Source organism: Maylandia zebra, linkage group LG18 (genome assembly GCF_041146795.1).
Source record: "Maylandia zebra isolate NMK-2024a linkage group LG18, Mzebra_GT3a, whole genome shotgun sequence".
NCBI lineage: Eukaryota > Metazoa > Chordata > Actinopteri > Cichliformes > Cichlidae > Maylandia > Maylandia zebra.
Window position 1 is genome coordinate 69,422 of NC_135184.1, and position 15,443 is coordinate 84,864.

The 15,443-nt window shown below is 41.2% G+C and overlaps 1 protein-coding gene across 10 annotated transcripts in view; it reads right to left on the reverse strand.

The window, feature by feature from the left end:
* Nucleotides 1–2,512: 2,512 nt before the first annotated feature.
* amph (amphiphysin) overlaps nucleotides 2,513–15,443 on the reverse strand; it is a 45,149-nt gene continuing 32,218 nt past the window's right edge. For 3 of the 10 annotated variants that reach the window (XM_024806041.2, XM_076877168.1, XM_024806040.2), the window contains 8 exons: nucleotides 11,724–13,592; nucleotides 10,556–10,588; nucleotides 7,438–7,728; nucleotides 6,837–6,881; nucleotides 6,266–6,316; nucleotides 4,053–4,241; nucleotides 3,832–3,933; nucleotides 2,513–3,724 (listed from right to left, as the gene is read on the reverse strand). In XM_024806041.2, the coding sequence (XP_024661809.2) occupies nucleotides 3,620–3,724; nucleotides 3,832–3,933; nucleotides 4,053–4,241; nucleotides 6,266–6,316; nucleotides 6,837–6,881; nucleotides 7,438–7,728; nucleotides 10,556–10,588; nucleotides 11,724–13,592 (2,685 nt within the window). In that variant the 3' untranslated portion in view covers nucleotides 2,513–3,619. The remainder of the gene's footprint in view (nucleotides 3,725–3,831; nucleotides 3,934–4,052; nucleotides 4,242–6,265; nucleotides 6,317–6,836; nucleotides 6,882–7,437; nucleotides 7,729–10,555; nucleotides 10,589–11,723; nucleotides 13,593–15,443) is intronic. The other 7 variants (XM_004572464.2, XM_004572465.2, XM_076877169.1 and 4 more) reach the window with 7 other exon arrangements.

Genomic DNA, 15,443 nt, shown 5'->3' on the forward strand with positions numbered 1-15,443 from the left:
GATAACGTGGTGGGCCACGGGAAGGGTCACGGTATGGCCCGTGCACCACTCCTGCCCTCCTCGTGCAGGGAGGAGTTTCTTTCCCCTTACCTAATCCCCTTCCCTACTCCTACTCCTATTCCTATCCCTAGTCCCATCCCCTTCCCCCATCCCCACTAATTTTGTTAAATACTTGGTCATAAATATGTAAAAAAAATAAAAAGATAAAAAACAAAAAAATAAATAAATAAATAATACTTGTCATGGATGTGTAAATATTGAGTTAAAAAGTTTTCTGTAAATAGTATTTTTATTTTATATATATGCGCACCATTTAGTTCATATCAGTTCATATGGTGTAGGTTTAATTCATTAAAATCCTGTGGGTAAGGTTTAAAAACGTTTAAAATCATTTGTACTGTGGGGTTTTCTTTTTCTTTTTCTTTTTCTTTTCCTTTTGGAGCCAGAGCTTATTTAAGGGATGAGCCTGCAGGCCAGGCTCATTCTTTTGCTGCCCTTCGACGGAGACAGTCGCTTTTTCTGCAGCAGACTTATTTTAGTTGGTTTTGAGTGTGCCCAGGCCTGAAGAAGACCACATTTGGTCGAAACGTCGCCACAGTGGCACACGATTGATTTTTTTTGAACCCTTTTCGGGGCATTTTTAGTTTTTAAGAGTTTTATTCTCTTTTTTGATTTTTATTTTCTTTTTTTTGTTTTTTATAAAAAATAAAAAAATAAAAAAAACGTAAAAAACGCAAAAAACAACAAAAAAATATTGAAAAAAATTTACTTAGCCCTCCATCATGGCTGATGAAGGGTGGCAGCAGGTCCGCTATGGGAGGAGGGGTCGCTCCCGTATGCGGCCCGATACTTATCGACCCCAATCTCGAGACCAGGACTGGTCTTCTTGGGACCGGGGAGGGAGGGGCCCAGGAGGGAAGGACCGCGCATTCCTCGGTCCCCCCCAGGGGGGACGGGGCCGTAACCAACGCCCGGCCCCCTTCGGGGACCGGACTCCCAAATTTGTTTTCCCCTAACCCCTTCTACTTCTTTCCTGGAAATTAAATCTTAAACCTTACCCCAGTACTGGATCTGAAGCCCAAGTAATCCTAATCCCAGCTGAAACCTAAAGCCTAACCCAAAGTCACATCTCCTTTCTAAATTTACTCCCCAAGTCGGGTTGAGTCCTCCCCAAGCAGGGTTGAGAGTTTTGTAGTAAAAGCCAAGTCGGCATTAGTAGGAACCTAAAATTGGAAGAGAAAGAGGACAGATGTAGGCCAAAAGGAAGGGTAAAGGGCAGAGGTCAAGAGAAGGGAAGAAAAGGATGATGAAAAGGGAAAAGTCAAAGGGGAAAGAGGAGAAGACTGGAAAAGAAGAAAGAAAGAAAAAAGGAAAAATGAGAGCCAAAAAGTCTGGCAGAATTGGAAAAAAGCGAAAAGCAGTAAAAGATTTTACAAGAAAGCCAAAGAAAGCCAAGGAGGCGGGATCAGAGGGGAGAGTATAAATAGGAGCCTCAAACACAGAGCTCTTCAGTATGCCCTCGCCTGAGGAAGAAGAAACACCTTCGAAACGTCGCGACAAGGGCATACTCATTTAATTTTTTCAATTTTATGTTAGTTTGTTGTTTTAGTTTGTTATTTTGGGGGATTTTATTTCATGTTTTGATTCATGTTTTATTGATTTTCCTTAAAAACTCAAATCAGAGATACATCAAAACTAAATGAAAAAACCACACAGAAAACAAATTGGGATTGAAAATACTTTATTGGAAACGAGCCAAAGTAACGGACACGGACAATGAGAACCTGTAAAAAACAAATACTTACCTTTTGAAATTTAAAACAAAAACCGTACTTACCTGGAAAGAAAAAACCTGTAAAAGAAATACTTACCTTGAAAATCAAAAATATTTATGGAGGTAGAGGGATGTGAGGCTGTGGACCATCGGGGTTGATGGCCCGTGCACGCCCTGTTCCTCCTTCGGGAGGGACAGGTTCTTTTTCTTCAGCCGTAACAGGCAGTGGAGTAGCGGGAGGGCCCAAGGGAAGGACCGTGCACCTCCGCGTCCCTTCAGGAACCGGAACACTGTTCCTCTCCCTAACCCCCTAACCCCTAACCCTTCGGGGACCGTGCTCCCAACTTTGATTTCCCCTTTTTCTTCACCCCTAACCCCAGCGTAATTTGTTTCTGAATCATTCATTGCAATTAAACACACTAAGGTGAGAACTGCAAGTCTGCATTTTGAGTCCACCAGGGAACCCTAGACATGACAATACTTAACCCCTAAAAACTCACATTTTGGCCCAAACTTGGCAGGCAGGTGCATGCTGCTACCAGGATGTCACAGAATTTGTGGATTCTAGGCGTTAGGGTTATTCAGTCATTTCCAGTGAACCCTGTTTTAGAGCTGGCTATAGCCTAATGTAAACCATTTAAATCTTTAAAGAATAATTAAAACATAATTCTAATAGCATACCCTTTTTTATCTTTTGACTGATTTCTAAACATTAAAGATACCATTTGGTCCAATTACTTGACTGAAACATTAATATTTTATTATTTATTTTATTAGCATAGAACCATATACAATATCAAACATGGAATTTACTATTTAATTCATTACACCAATATTATCTCAAGGCTGTGTGCATCACATAAAGGTCTACTGGGAGGCTTCACCTGGCTATCAAAACCAGTTTGATGAAGGTTTACATTTTCTAGAGTATAAGAGTAATTTTTCTGAAGCCTAAAAAAATAATTGCAGACTGGTTTGTTAATACCTTCTATTTGATGAAACACTTAAACCGCTGACAAAAAATTTCCTTATTTGCTTTTTTTTTTCTTGTAACCAAATTTTCAGATGATATGCCATACACAAATCTATGCGTAACACACAAGAAATTCTTTATTTGTCATCTTTAGTATATGTACTTTGAATATTTAGGATTTTCATGCAGCATTTGCACTACTTTGTGTGCCAAAACCCAGACAATAAACATCAGTTTCCCCTTAGCAGAACCAAAGCAACACGGGTCAGTGAGTTAGTTCATCAACACATATTACAAATGAAAGATCAATCACCACACACCCAGTAATGATAACACAGAAAACATCAACAGTGATTCAAGAGTTACAGTTACAACGTGTCAGAAAAAAGAAACCCAAGTTTCATGTTGCACTCACAAACAAATCACAGCATTAAAGTTTCTGTAGTCTTTCATAGCAAAACAAAATGATTACCACACAGTGCAAAGACAGTTTTATCTTTTTCCTTTGTTTTCACCTGGTCACTTCAAGCTTTTTGTTGTTGAGTTATTATTGTTTTATATATAATTTCTATTTAAACAAAAGGCATATCTTACTTCCACAGGAGGGTGGAACATACTACCACACCATGCTTAAATCATCAGGGGAACTCGGAAGAGTACTACTCTCTCTCTTCTTTTTTTTCCTTTTTTTTTTTAACAATAACATTTCATTTTAGTACAGTTTCACCTGCCAGAGAAACTTTATTGTTTGTCCAGCAGACAGCTGCAGCAGGTACAACGTACAAGAAAAGGAATGGCTACATGCTGATTCAATGGCTGGGACACAGATTACTCATGTTTCTACTTATCATTTTGCCATGTCAGGGAACATCTTACTCCAAATGTTGAGTAAAGTTTTCTGGGAAAAGTCCTTTTTGAGCACCAGCTCCAAATGTTAACCAGTCGCTTTCCTTGATCCCTGTGAGCCAGCCAGCATCCTGCAGCAAACACACAAAAACATCAGAACAATCCTGTTAAGATGTTGTTTGTCATGTTGGTGAAGAACTTTTATTTATTACATTTCTGTGTGACCAGCTATTATCACCTGATCTTCCACTGAGGCAGTGGGAACCACCAAAACCACATCGCCTCTCTTCAGGTCAAGTTCATCTGAATTTGCAGCCTCAAAGTCGTGTATGGTCTCCACCTGCAGGTATCCATCATAGTTTACAGACATTAGACTCCACATTTTAACAGTTCATTAGAAAAGTCTTTTTCCTCCTCAATTGATAGCATAAAATATTTGCTTTTACTAAGAAGCCTCACCTTGTAAAGGAAATCATCAGGAAGTCCAGACGCTCCCCCAGAAGGACTGATATGCTTGATGTTCTGGTTTTCAGTTGTCACCCCATTGTCACTGATTGCAGTGGGAGAGATGATGTCAGCATCTCGGTCATCATCACCTTCGTTACTTGAGGCAGGCTCAATCACAACAGAAGGGATTGGCATATTTTCCTGCAGAGGACATTGAGCATTTAGTGACCACATCTAAAAACTTTCATTTCATATTTACAGCATCACAGCAGGTTACTGCTGCAGAGCATCTTGCAAAATGAAATGTCTCACTTAATTTCGCAATATTTTTCTATGGCTGAAAGACTTAGCTGATCTCAGCCCAGCAGGGCACTTTTACAGTTAATAAATTCAAAACAGAAGGCAGAGAGCCACAAACAAGCAGCAGCTGATTGTGCTGCAGTAAAGACCCGCAGAGCATCTCAAAAAGCAAACAACATTCTAGTGTAATGATTCTACAGGCCGTTACCAACTGCAAATGATTTGCTTTCAAGTATTAAAAACAATTCTTATATCTGAAATTATGTCAGTTTTTCAGTTTTGAGCCTTGGTTTAGACCAGGGGTCTGCAACCTTTAACACCCAAAGAGCCACTTGGACCCGGTTTCCACGCAAAAGAAAACACTGGGAGCCGCAAATACTTTTTGAAATCTGAAGTGAAGATAACACTGTATATGTTGTTATTTTTACCTTTATGCTTTGTGTGAACAACTAAAGTAAGTAAGCAAAGTTTATTCATTAAGCGCTTTTCACAGACAGGCAGTCACAAAGCGCTGCACACAAATATTAAAATAAACAATACAATCAATAGACATTATACACAATGTAAAAGATCAAATGTAAATAATGTAAAGAATATAAAATACGTACAACAAAAGGCTTGTTTGAAAAGAAAAGTTTTTAACTGTTTTTTAAAAGAATCCACGGAGCAACTAAGGTGTGTTGCTTAAATCCATGAAGTGCTACAGAGAAAATTACCTTTTATTTATGTAATTAACACATTTTGAACTCTTAAAGAAATATAACCAAAGGAAAGACGCTGAACTAAAATGATCCAGCAGACAAAAGCTGCTGTGAGCCACCCTCATATCGCCTTTGTGCTTTTGGAGCCTTGACCTGACTTTTAAAAAATAACTGGAAAAAAGTACTATGCTGCTAAAAATGAAAAATGGATATTTGCAAAATTCTGCCTAAATATGTATTTTACCTGGTTAATGTGTGTGGCGGGGCGTGGTCTGCAGTGCCGCTGCATGGAAGTCGGACGCACCTGAGCGGCACCCGCAATCACGCCTCGCCGCCTTAAAGTCTGTGCTCTCTCTGCTGTTGTGTTGGTGTGTGTCGGGCTGTGAGCTGCAAAGCTACAGCCGGCTGTATGTGTACAGCAACCGTGTGTGAAAAGCGGCCAATAAAGAGATGCTGAACAGCTTGTTCATGCAAGCATCGTCGGGTCTGCTGTGATATGTTTACAATGAGACTTGTGGTCCTGAACCTCTGCGCACAGCATCTGCAAAACGAGGCTTTCATCTTTACGCAGGACTGTAAGCTGTCATCTGTGAGGCGTGAGCGGTGTTTGTTTTTAACGTAGTTCACGGTGGAGAACAGCTGCTGACATAATGTGGATCCGAAGATCCATAACTGGCCCACCTGGGGTTGAAAGTCTTGATAAATGCACAGCGTTTCGGCGGGTACACCGGCTTCCGCGAGTGTGACGCTTATTTTGAGCGACGAACAAATAATACGATATAATTTTATTTTTATATTTCAAAATCACAGTAATCTTCCAATTTAGAACTACAAGTTAAAAAGAACTAAACACAAATAAAATACACTTCAGCTAAATACTTCTAATTTATTTTCCCAAACCACCCGGAGCCGCAAAATAAGGACTAAAGAGCCGTGGGTTGCCGACCCCTGGTTTAGACAAATTCCTCCGGTGAAAATGGGAAGTTGTGTAACAGTTAATGCATTACTTTTGTTAAACCCCTTGAATGAAAGCTGAAAGTCTGCACTTCAATCAGATCTTATTGTCCAATCTAAAATCCACTGATGTTTGATTAAGGAACAATTTGTATGTTTGTAGAACATGCTGATATGACAATTTCAGCCACTCTCTCTCACACACACACACGGGCATTGAGTTAAGTTTCATGATTTCTTCTGAATCTAAAGTGATGATGCTAGACTCACCGATGAAGCTGCTTCACTGGGAGAAGTTTTGGCCTGTTCAGCAGAAGGAATCTGTATACAGACAGAAATCATTTCCATTTGAGAACATTTGTGTGGCCATTGAATGTTTGAACAAACATTTAATAATAACTTTTGCTCTTGTAAAATTAGAACTTTGACCTCCCTGTTCACATGTGAGAAAAGAGATATGAAACAGTGACCACCACCCTGAATTCAGCATGTGTAAAATCACAGAAAAAAAATGAATTTTGTTTCAAAAAATGACCAACGTAGGGGTCAAACCATTATTCTTCAAGGTCTCTTTCAGAGAGCTGCATTCATTCTCATCATTTCATTTCAACACTTCATCCATCCTCTTCAGGGTCATGGGGGGGCTGGAGCCTATTCCAGCTGTCTTCAAGTGAGAGGCAGGGTACACCCTGCACAGGTCGCCAGTCTGTCCCAGGGCTAACACACAGATGCAGACAAGCATTCGCACTCACATTCACACCTATGTTGTTCAATAATTGTTGCCGATAAACAGTAAAAATGACAGTGAAAGCAAACAAACAGAAGAAGTGGAGTATCCTACCTCACTGACCTCTGCCTGTTCTGAGCCTGGAGATACCACTGTTGACTTTGGGAAAATAAAATAGATTTTGCGTTGATACCTGCTCAATCATCCAGGTAAGAAAATCCAAAAAGTTGATTCTGTTCATCTGGACGTTTTCAGTGGGAGAAACATTTTATTGTCATCCCACTGGAAACGCTATGGACATAGTCAACTTTTTGGGAAAACAGTAGAATATAACGATTTAAACTCAGTGATGCTAATTGAAAAGGCTTTTGTTTTTGTTTTGTTTCAAAAAGCAGCAGTGTTTTATGAGATTGAGTTCATTTTGTGTCATAAAGTGGATGGGGTAGGGTAAAGATTGGGGTATGGGTTTGTTGGCATGAAATGAGAAGGGCAAAGGGTTAAAATCCTTACACAAAAAGACATTTCATGCGCACTGGATACAGGCTGGAAACAGAAGAATGATTTCCACACTGACACATCTCCAGTGTGGAGTTCAATGATTTTCTCATTCAGTGATGATGATGATACGATGAGATGGAGGTCACAGTGATGATATTGATGAGATGATGATTAGGTTATCACAAAAGGCAGCATTTTTACAAGGTTATCCACTCACAGCAGGCTTTTCCTCCTTCAGGCTGTCTGAATGTGTGTCTGTATCGTCCTGACCAGCTGGAGCAGCTCCAGATTCTTCCACCTCACCAGCAGGGGGAGCTGGAGGTTCCTCCATCTCTGCTCCTGCAGTTGAAGATACAGGTTCCTCTCCAGCAAAAAGAGGTGGGCACTCATCTTGCTCTCCTCCAGTAGTGAGAGATGGAGGTTTGTCTTCTGCTGCAGGCTCTCTTGAGCCTGCAGCTTGGGCCTCTGCAGCTTCCAGAGCGTCATTTGATTCACTGTTTCCTTCATTCTTTTTCAGAGAAAGATGGCATTTAACTTTAAATGTCCCACTTCATTTCACAATATTTAGTATGATGTTCATTAAACGCCACAGAATTCATAATATGAGCTCCCAGCATTTAAACAGTTATATGATTACAAGTTAAGCTTTAGGTCAGTCTAACACTTTTCACTGGCAGAAATAAATACATCTCAGGACTGATATCATATATTTACATGATGTAAAAAAAAAAGTACGTAGTTACCTATGTTGGTGATAAGTACATACATATGCAGCTCTGTGAAAAACTAAGTACACCCTTAATTAAGGAATTAGGAGGTTCCATAGCAGCCAGATGCTGAAGAAAATGCACCAGTTATGGTTGCTTATCAAGTGTGAGCACCTCTGTAAGAGCAGATCTTCTGGAAATTTGCTGGTTTGCACCATTCTGGTGTATGTTAACACAATGACACAATCTTCCCTGGCGTGGACATCACAGCAAATTTACCCCACCCCAACGTTAGATCATAGGATGGCTGTGGTTCAGTGGGTTGTCTAGCAGTCTGGAGGTCAATGGACGATTCCACAGCTATTTCAGCCTTAATGTCAAAGTATCCCTGGCCAAGATACTGAATTTTCCTCCAATGCATGCATTACAGTGTTTAACAAGGGATTTTGGCTTTTAAAACAAACAAACAAACAAACAAAAAACCCACTTTAATGAATGTGTGTGTGAGTGGGTGAATAACAGGGCTGGACTGGGACAAAAAAAATCAGCCCGAGCATTTTGACTAGAGACCGGCCCACCGGGTATTAAAGCCATAAAGCCTTTGAATGAAAACAAACACTGTTGTGACAGTGATGTACAGTCTTGTTGGTATATGTATGATTTCTATACATTTTAGATCAGATAAAAACTTTGGTCTTTAAGATTCTGATCATTATATATTAAAGTGAGACATTTTAAATGAGAATAAGAAAGTGCTTCTTTGTGTCCTCCTCTCCCTGTTAATGCCCTACCTGGCCCCCTGGCAAAGCTTTGCTAGATCCGCCCCTGCACAGTTACCAGCTGTCAGCTACTTAAAAAAGGATCCTGGTGTTATTTGTCTCTCAGAAACAGTTCATAACTTCCCTTCAACTCATTCATGTCACCTAAAAGGTAAACCTGTTTCTCCATCACCTGTTCAGCTCTGATGATCCAGTAAGGACATCTCCTGGTTTCATCTTCATGTTTCCCTCTCACCACATATCCAAACCGACATCATGACCAGCAGCTTTACAGCTGTGGCTCCAGCAAACATCAGCTGATACTAGAAACTAATATTAAATAAATTCTAACAACAGCTGATCAAGCTTAAACGTGCTGCTGTTGTTTAGCGTGACATCCGCTGGTTTCCTCTTTCTGGCGCAAAGTGGGCAATAAACAAACAAGAGAGACGATCAGCTGATCAGTGATCAGTTTCATGATTGAAGTAGCAACAGGAGAGGGAGGGGAGAGAATGAGAGAAGAAACAGCTGACAGCGTGAAGACACAGAATAACTCCAGCTTTGTGTCATTTTTCCATTCTAGCTGAAGTCCGGGACAAACTGTTCCTTTTCAGCTCAACACGAAACACGTAATATTTTCTCTGAATACGAGATGATTCCGTTTTTACGGGATGGTTGGCAACTCTACTAACTAACCTTATGAGTAAAATACAATTCCTTATCAGTAACATCATAGCACCCACCCAGCTGTATATAAACTCCGCCATGCTAGCTAGTACGCAGTACGAGTTATTGTAACTGACTGTAAAAAGTCAGCACAGCGCAAAAAAACTCCACCTAAACTTGGTTTATATCTGACCCAGATACACTGCAGTGATAACTTCTTACCTGAAGTTCAGTTCACCTGACACTCGGACCGGCAGCCGCCTCGGGTCTCTCCTCCTCCTGCCTCCCCTTTCTCTCATCCACCTGCTGACTCTGTGGAAGCTCCGCCATAGCCACCACCAAACAACCGACTTATTTTTACACATCGGCCAGCATAAAAAAAACTTAAAAAAAAAAACATCGGCCCACCAGGCAAATGCCCGGTATGCCCGATGGCCAGTCCAGCTATGGTGAATACGGCTTGTAAGCAAAAAGCCTGCAGTGGTCAGCTAAAGCACAAAAGCAGTATGCAACTACAAGTCCATTTATCATTTACTGTGGGAAACTCCAAAAAAATACAAGAGCTCCATCTCAGACTCTTCAGTTTGCAGGTTTAAACTTAAACTTCATGACAGTATGACTAAAAAAAAGCCTGAGCATGCAGGACTGCAGGGGAAGGCTTCTTCTGTCTAAAAAGAAAGCCTCCTGGAGCAGTATCCTTCAGACAGACAAGACCAAAGTGGAGATGTTTGTCCATAACGCACAAAATCAAACCCAGCATATCAGCAAAAACACCTGAGAGCAGCTGTCAGCACGGTGGAGGAGGGACGATGATCTTAGTGCACCGTGAACTATTGTCTAAGCGTTCTAGAGTCAGTGTGAGGCCGTCTGTCCCATAGCTGAAGCTCGGACCATCAGCAGCAGCACAAACATCCAACAGAACGGCTGAAACAGGAACGAATGGAGCAACTACGATGGTTTGGTCAGAGTCCAGAGCTCAACCTGAGTGAGATGCTGTGGTTGGACCTTCAGAAGGCTGTGCATAAGTGAGTGGACATAAACTCCTTCACAGTGACAGAGAAAGTCCCACAGAAAGCATCACAGCAGGTTACTGCTGCTGAAAAATGAGGTGGATTCAGTTTTTCACAGAACTGTAAATAGGTGTGTAGATACTTAGTTAGATGGAAGATGGGGGGGGGTTTACACAAATGTTTATAAAACTCACCATCTTATCAAAATCTGCGAAAAATGATGGATCCTTAAGAGTGCATGTGTTTAATAAAAAGAGAAAAACAAGTCACAACTGACTGACTGAGAATTGCATCATTTTTTAGCATTCACAAATAAAAGGGAAATATTTAAGAGATGGGGATGTAGGATAAGATGCAATCAAAGTTCTGCAACTGCACCTTCAAAAATTATGGTCCTATGAGGCCACTTAAAGTGTGAGATCCATGATTTCAACAGAGTTATCATACATAGAGAATTCCCCCCCGTGAAAGTTTTCTCAGATTTCTTCTCTAACATGCTATGGTTAGAATCTTTGGAGAAAGCAACCATCTCCAGATTTAACTCAAATGCAGGTTTAAGGAGCTACGTTTGAAAAATTCAAATGTAGCAGGAGTGCTGTTGCTTTACTTTCAGTACATCTGCAGAACACTCTCATCAAACATTGTTGTGACATAGAACAGAGACACTTGGAGAGGAGACTAACATTACTTGGACAATAAAGGCTTCTTGGCTTTGGGGAAGTAAGCTGTTGGGTTCGCCATCTACTTTCAAAGTCACTAGTCTCTGGCAGTGATCTCTGAACTCTGCATTGACCCCTTCCTGCTTCTAATCTTTTTACGTTGTTCTACTCTAAGTCTGAAAATTGTTTGTAGAAACTAGAGAAAATAGTAAAAATGACAATGAATTAGAGCGAATCATTGGTGAAACCCAAACTTTCAGTTGACTTAGTAAGAACGATCTTCTACCAAAACCCAGACACTAATCACAACAACTCGATTCATTTCAGTGTTTTGGATCCAATTACTTTAAGCTTAGAATAAAATTACCTGTGAAAATCCATTAAATGTATTGGTCACCTAAATTGAATTCCAGAGATATATGTTAGTATTAATAATATTAGAAGCCTTCAAGTAAGACCAATCTAATAACAAGATGGACTCGTTTTGAAATGGGTGTAAACATGGAATTAACAAGCAGAGGATAGTAAGAGATGGAGGCAAGCAAAAGGAGAGGCAGAAGGAGCTCAGGCTGAGGTCCAGGTTTTAGGACTTTCACTGTTTCTCAGTCTCTGGGAGGGTGGTAGACAGGAAAGGTCTGTTTGAAATTTGTTTCTATTCTTTTCTAATCTACCATTCAACTACAAAAGGAAGGGAGTCAAGTACCTCTTCCTTTTCTGTATCTAGCTCTTGGTACAACTTTCCAAATCTCCGGTTTGCCGCCTCATCTTCGGACATGTCTGAATTTTCTGGTTCTTTGTGAATTCGGGGATTGTTTACTTCTTTATTTCCTGCTGCTGCTGTTCCACAGATGGATGCAGAATTTTTGCTGCCACTACCTTCCTGCCAGGAGGTATTGCTGGAAGCAGGAGCCCCGGTCCCTGAAGAGATGGCTGAGAAACTGTTGGAAAAATCCCACCCACTCTTTCTATCCCCAGTTAACACAGCCTCAGCTTTCTTTGAAGTCTCAGCAAATGGATCAAATTCAAAACCACCCATTTTGTCTCCACAATGTGATTGTGCAAAAGGATCTGAATCAAACACACCTCCTCCCTGTGTTTCTTCAAAAGGATCGGAATCAAACGCACCCCCTCCCTGTGTTTCTGCAATAAGATCGGAATCAAACGCACCTCCTCCCTGTGTTTTTGCAAAAGGATCGGAATCAAACGCACCTCCTCCACAAGTTTCTGCAAAAGGATCGGAATCAAACGCACCTCCTCCCTGTGTTTCTGCAAAAGGATCAGAATCAAACGCACCTCCTCCCAGTTTTTCTTCAAAAGGATCAGAATCAAACGCACCTCCTCCCTGAGTTATTGCAAAAGGATCAGAATCAAATGCACCTCCTCCCTTTGTTTCCACAATAAGATCTGAATCACACGCACCTCCTCCCTGTGTTTCTGCAAAAGGATCAGAATCAAACGCACCTCCTCCCAGTTTTTCTTCAAAAGGATCAGAATCAAACGCACCTCCTCCCTGAGTTATTGCAAAAGGATCGGAATCAAACGCACCTCCTCCCTTTGTTTCCGCAATAAGATCTGAATCACACGCACCCCCTCCCTTTGTTTCTGCAAAAGGATCAGAATCAAACGCACCTCCTCCGTGTGTTTCTGCAAAAGGATCGGAATCAAATGCACCTCCTCCCTGTGTTTCTGCAAAAGGATCGGAATCAAACGCACCTCCTCCACAAGTTTCTGCAAGTAGATCGGAATCAAACACACCTCCTCCCTGTTTTTCTGAGATAAGATCAAAATCAAACGCACCTCCCTGTGTTTCAGAGAAATAAACTCTTTCATCTGTTTCTCCTTCAGTTTCACAGTGATCTTGATAAACATCTGGTCTCTCTGGCACTGCTTCGGATGAATTATTTCTGTTTCTTTTGGCTGCAATACTAGAACAATCGGAAACAACTTCTCTTGTTTGAGGACAATCTCCTGGGACAGCTCCACCTGCCTGAACCTTCTGGCTCTTCTCTTGGGTTCGATCATCATATGAAAGCTCATCATCAGCACTTGCCCAGCCTCCTCCCTGACCACCATCACCCCACTCCTCAGCAGTTTCATATTCAGATCCTGACCCTTCAGGAGACCTGGACCATTTGTCTCCTCTGTCCTCTGCAATTTCCTCAATTTGTTCACCGTACTCATTGGTGAATATAAGTCCCGGGGTAGACTTTCTGCGATCTTCCTTCCTTAATTCATCTGCCCCTGAATCTGCCTGCCCTGTACTATCATCCTCTCCACAGCACAGGGAGGAATGAAGGTTGGAGTTAGGTTGAGATTCCCAGCAGCTAACCTCATCTTCAGCTGGTGTGATTTCACTGTCCCGGGTGATTGCTGTTGATTCTCCACCTGGCTGAATCCCTTCTCCCTGGGGCCAGCCCCGAGTCTCACCCTGCACCCCTTCTTGTGCCCCTTCCTGCCCCACAGTCGGACCTCCAGGGATAGCAGGTTCCTCAGCTCCTGAAGCATCTTCTCCGTTGGCTGACACTGAACCAAAATCAGCAGACCAGTCAGCGACAAAGCCGGTATCTGCAGCCTGCTTGGACAGATAGCGAATGATGAATTAAAGTTTGCCCCTCCCCACTCTAACCTCAGTACAAGGTTGTGCAACACAGCATGTTATCAGGCAGACATGTGGTTTCATGGAAGGAAATGAGAATACAGTGTCGTCTGCACAAAGATGACCAGTCACAGCTGATCAAACTGTTTCAGTTTTCTGATTGAAGCACCTGCACTGCTTCAATGTAACTTCAAGGGGAAGTTTTAAAATAAACAATCAAAGAAAAAAAACCCACTAGATTAGAAGCCTTCTAGTCAAACTGTTGGACTTTTGGGGGGCATTTTGCCTTCATTTGACTGTAGTCTATAGAATCGGTCAGGTCCCTGAAGAAGCAACGTGTACAACTCAGCAGTCATCTTAGATGTAAAGTAGATGATTATTTTTTTAATGAATGCAGATATAGCCATAACTTTAATTTCAATGGGACTCTGACCCATAGTCCCATTAGACATTAGCTGCTGCATTTTTATTCTAGTGCCTTGTACCTGACCATTTTCACAGGGTTTGCACATTGAAATATATATCACACTGAGTAAATTAGATTTTGTGTGTGATTTAGTTAGTCCTTATTTAGTTTTTGCCATCAGTCTGACTGTAGTAGGAAAGAAGCAGTTGTGAGAGCGTCTCGTGATCAGCACGTCCACTCTCCTGCATCTCGAGCTGCATGCGATCCATGATTGTTTTGGTCTGAGGACGTGTGACCCCTGATGATAACTGTCTCTGATGATGTTTTGGGCTCTTTTCTTGCAGAGTTGTGTGTATGTTGAGTCAATTGATGGAGGATTAGCTCTTATAATTCTCTCTGTAGCCTTTATGACTCTCTTGAGAGCCTTCTATGCCTGAGTGGTGTTTTTCACAACATACAATGGCGCTAGTAATGACAACGCTCTCCACCAGTCCTCTGTAGGCTTTAGTGATGAAGCAGCCGGTTCCTTCCTAAACACCCTGATGAAATAAAGCCACTGCTTGGCCCATTGTCACTGTGGCATTTACAATCCACCTCAGGGGTCCATGACATGTGAATGTCAAGGAATGTGTGGCCATAAGCTCTTTTCACCCCAGTGACATTGATATGGAGAGGCAGGCTGTGTTTCCTGAAGTCTAGGAGATAGATAGATGTGTGTTATTCAAGTTTTCTTTCAGAAAATATAAGTGTTACAATTGAGTTGAATGCACTTTTGGTCCATAATTATCATTAGCGTAACAAAACAGAGAAGGAAAGACGAAAACAAAACTAATAAACCAGTGGAGAATAGTGACTAGTATTTTACTCGAGATAAGAAAATTATCTGTTCATTTTAATAAATTTATTTATTTATTAAAATTCAAATCTTAGAGGATCTGGTGTAGTGAGTTCAGGGTTTCCAGATGAGTGTGATTTTTTTTCCAACTCCTGTCTCAAAATAAGAGTCAGCTTCTCACATCACATAAATATTGTAAATCACATCAACCCAGACTTCAGTTGAAGGGGAGATTTAATTAGTTACTTCCTGTTGAGTGCTTTCTTACCGGCTACTAACAAATACTTCTTATCACCCTCCAGAGTTGGAAATTTGGAAACTAAGTACAGGGTATCAAATGATAACAGAATTGTTACTTTAAATGTTTTTTTCTAATGTCTTGTGTATGTGCTGATTTGTGGGCAAGACCAGAAAATATGGAAGTGGTTTCTATGCTTTTCACCTCAGGATCTCCAGCAAGTTAGTTCCCCGTGGAGAAACCTACATTGCACTGAAGCTCTGAAAAGTTCTCCCATCCAAACTCTCTGAAGGAAAAAGAGGAGGTACTTTTCCACTGGTACTGATATTTTTTCCTAAGTTTCTGGTT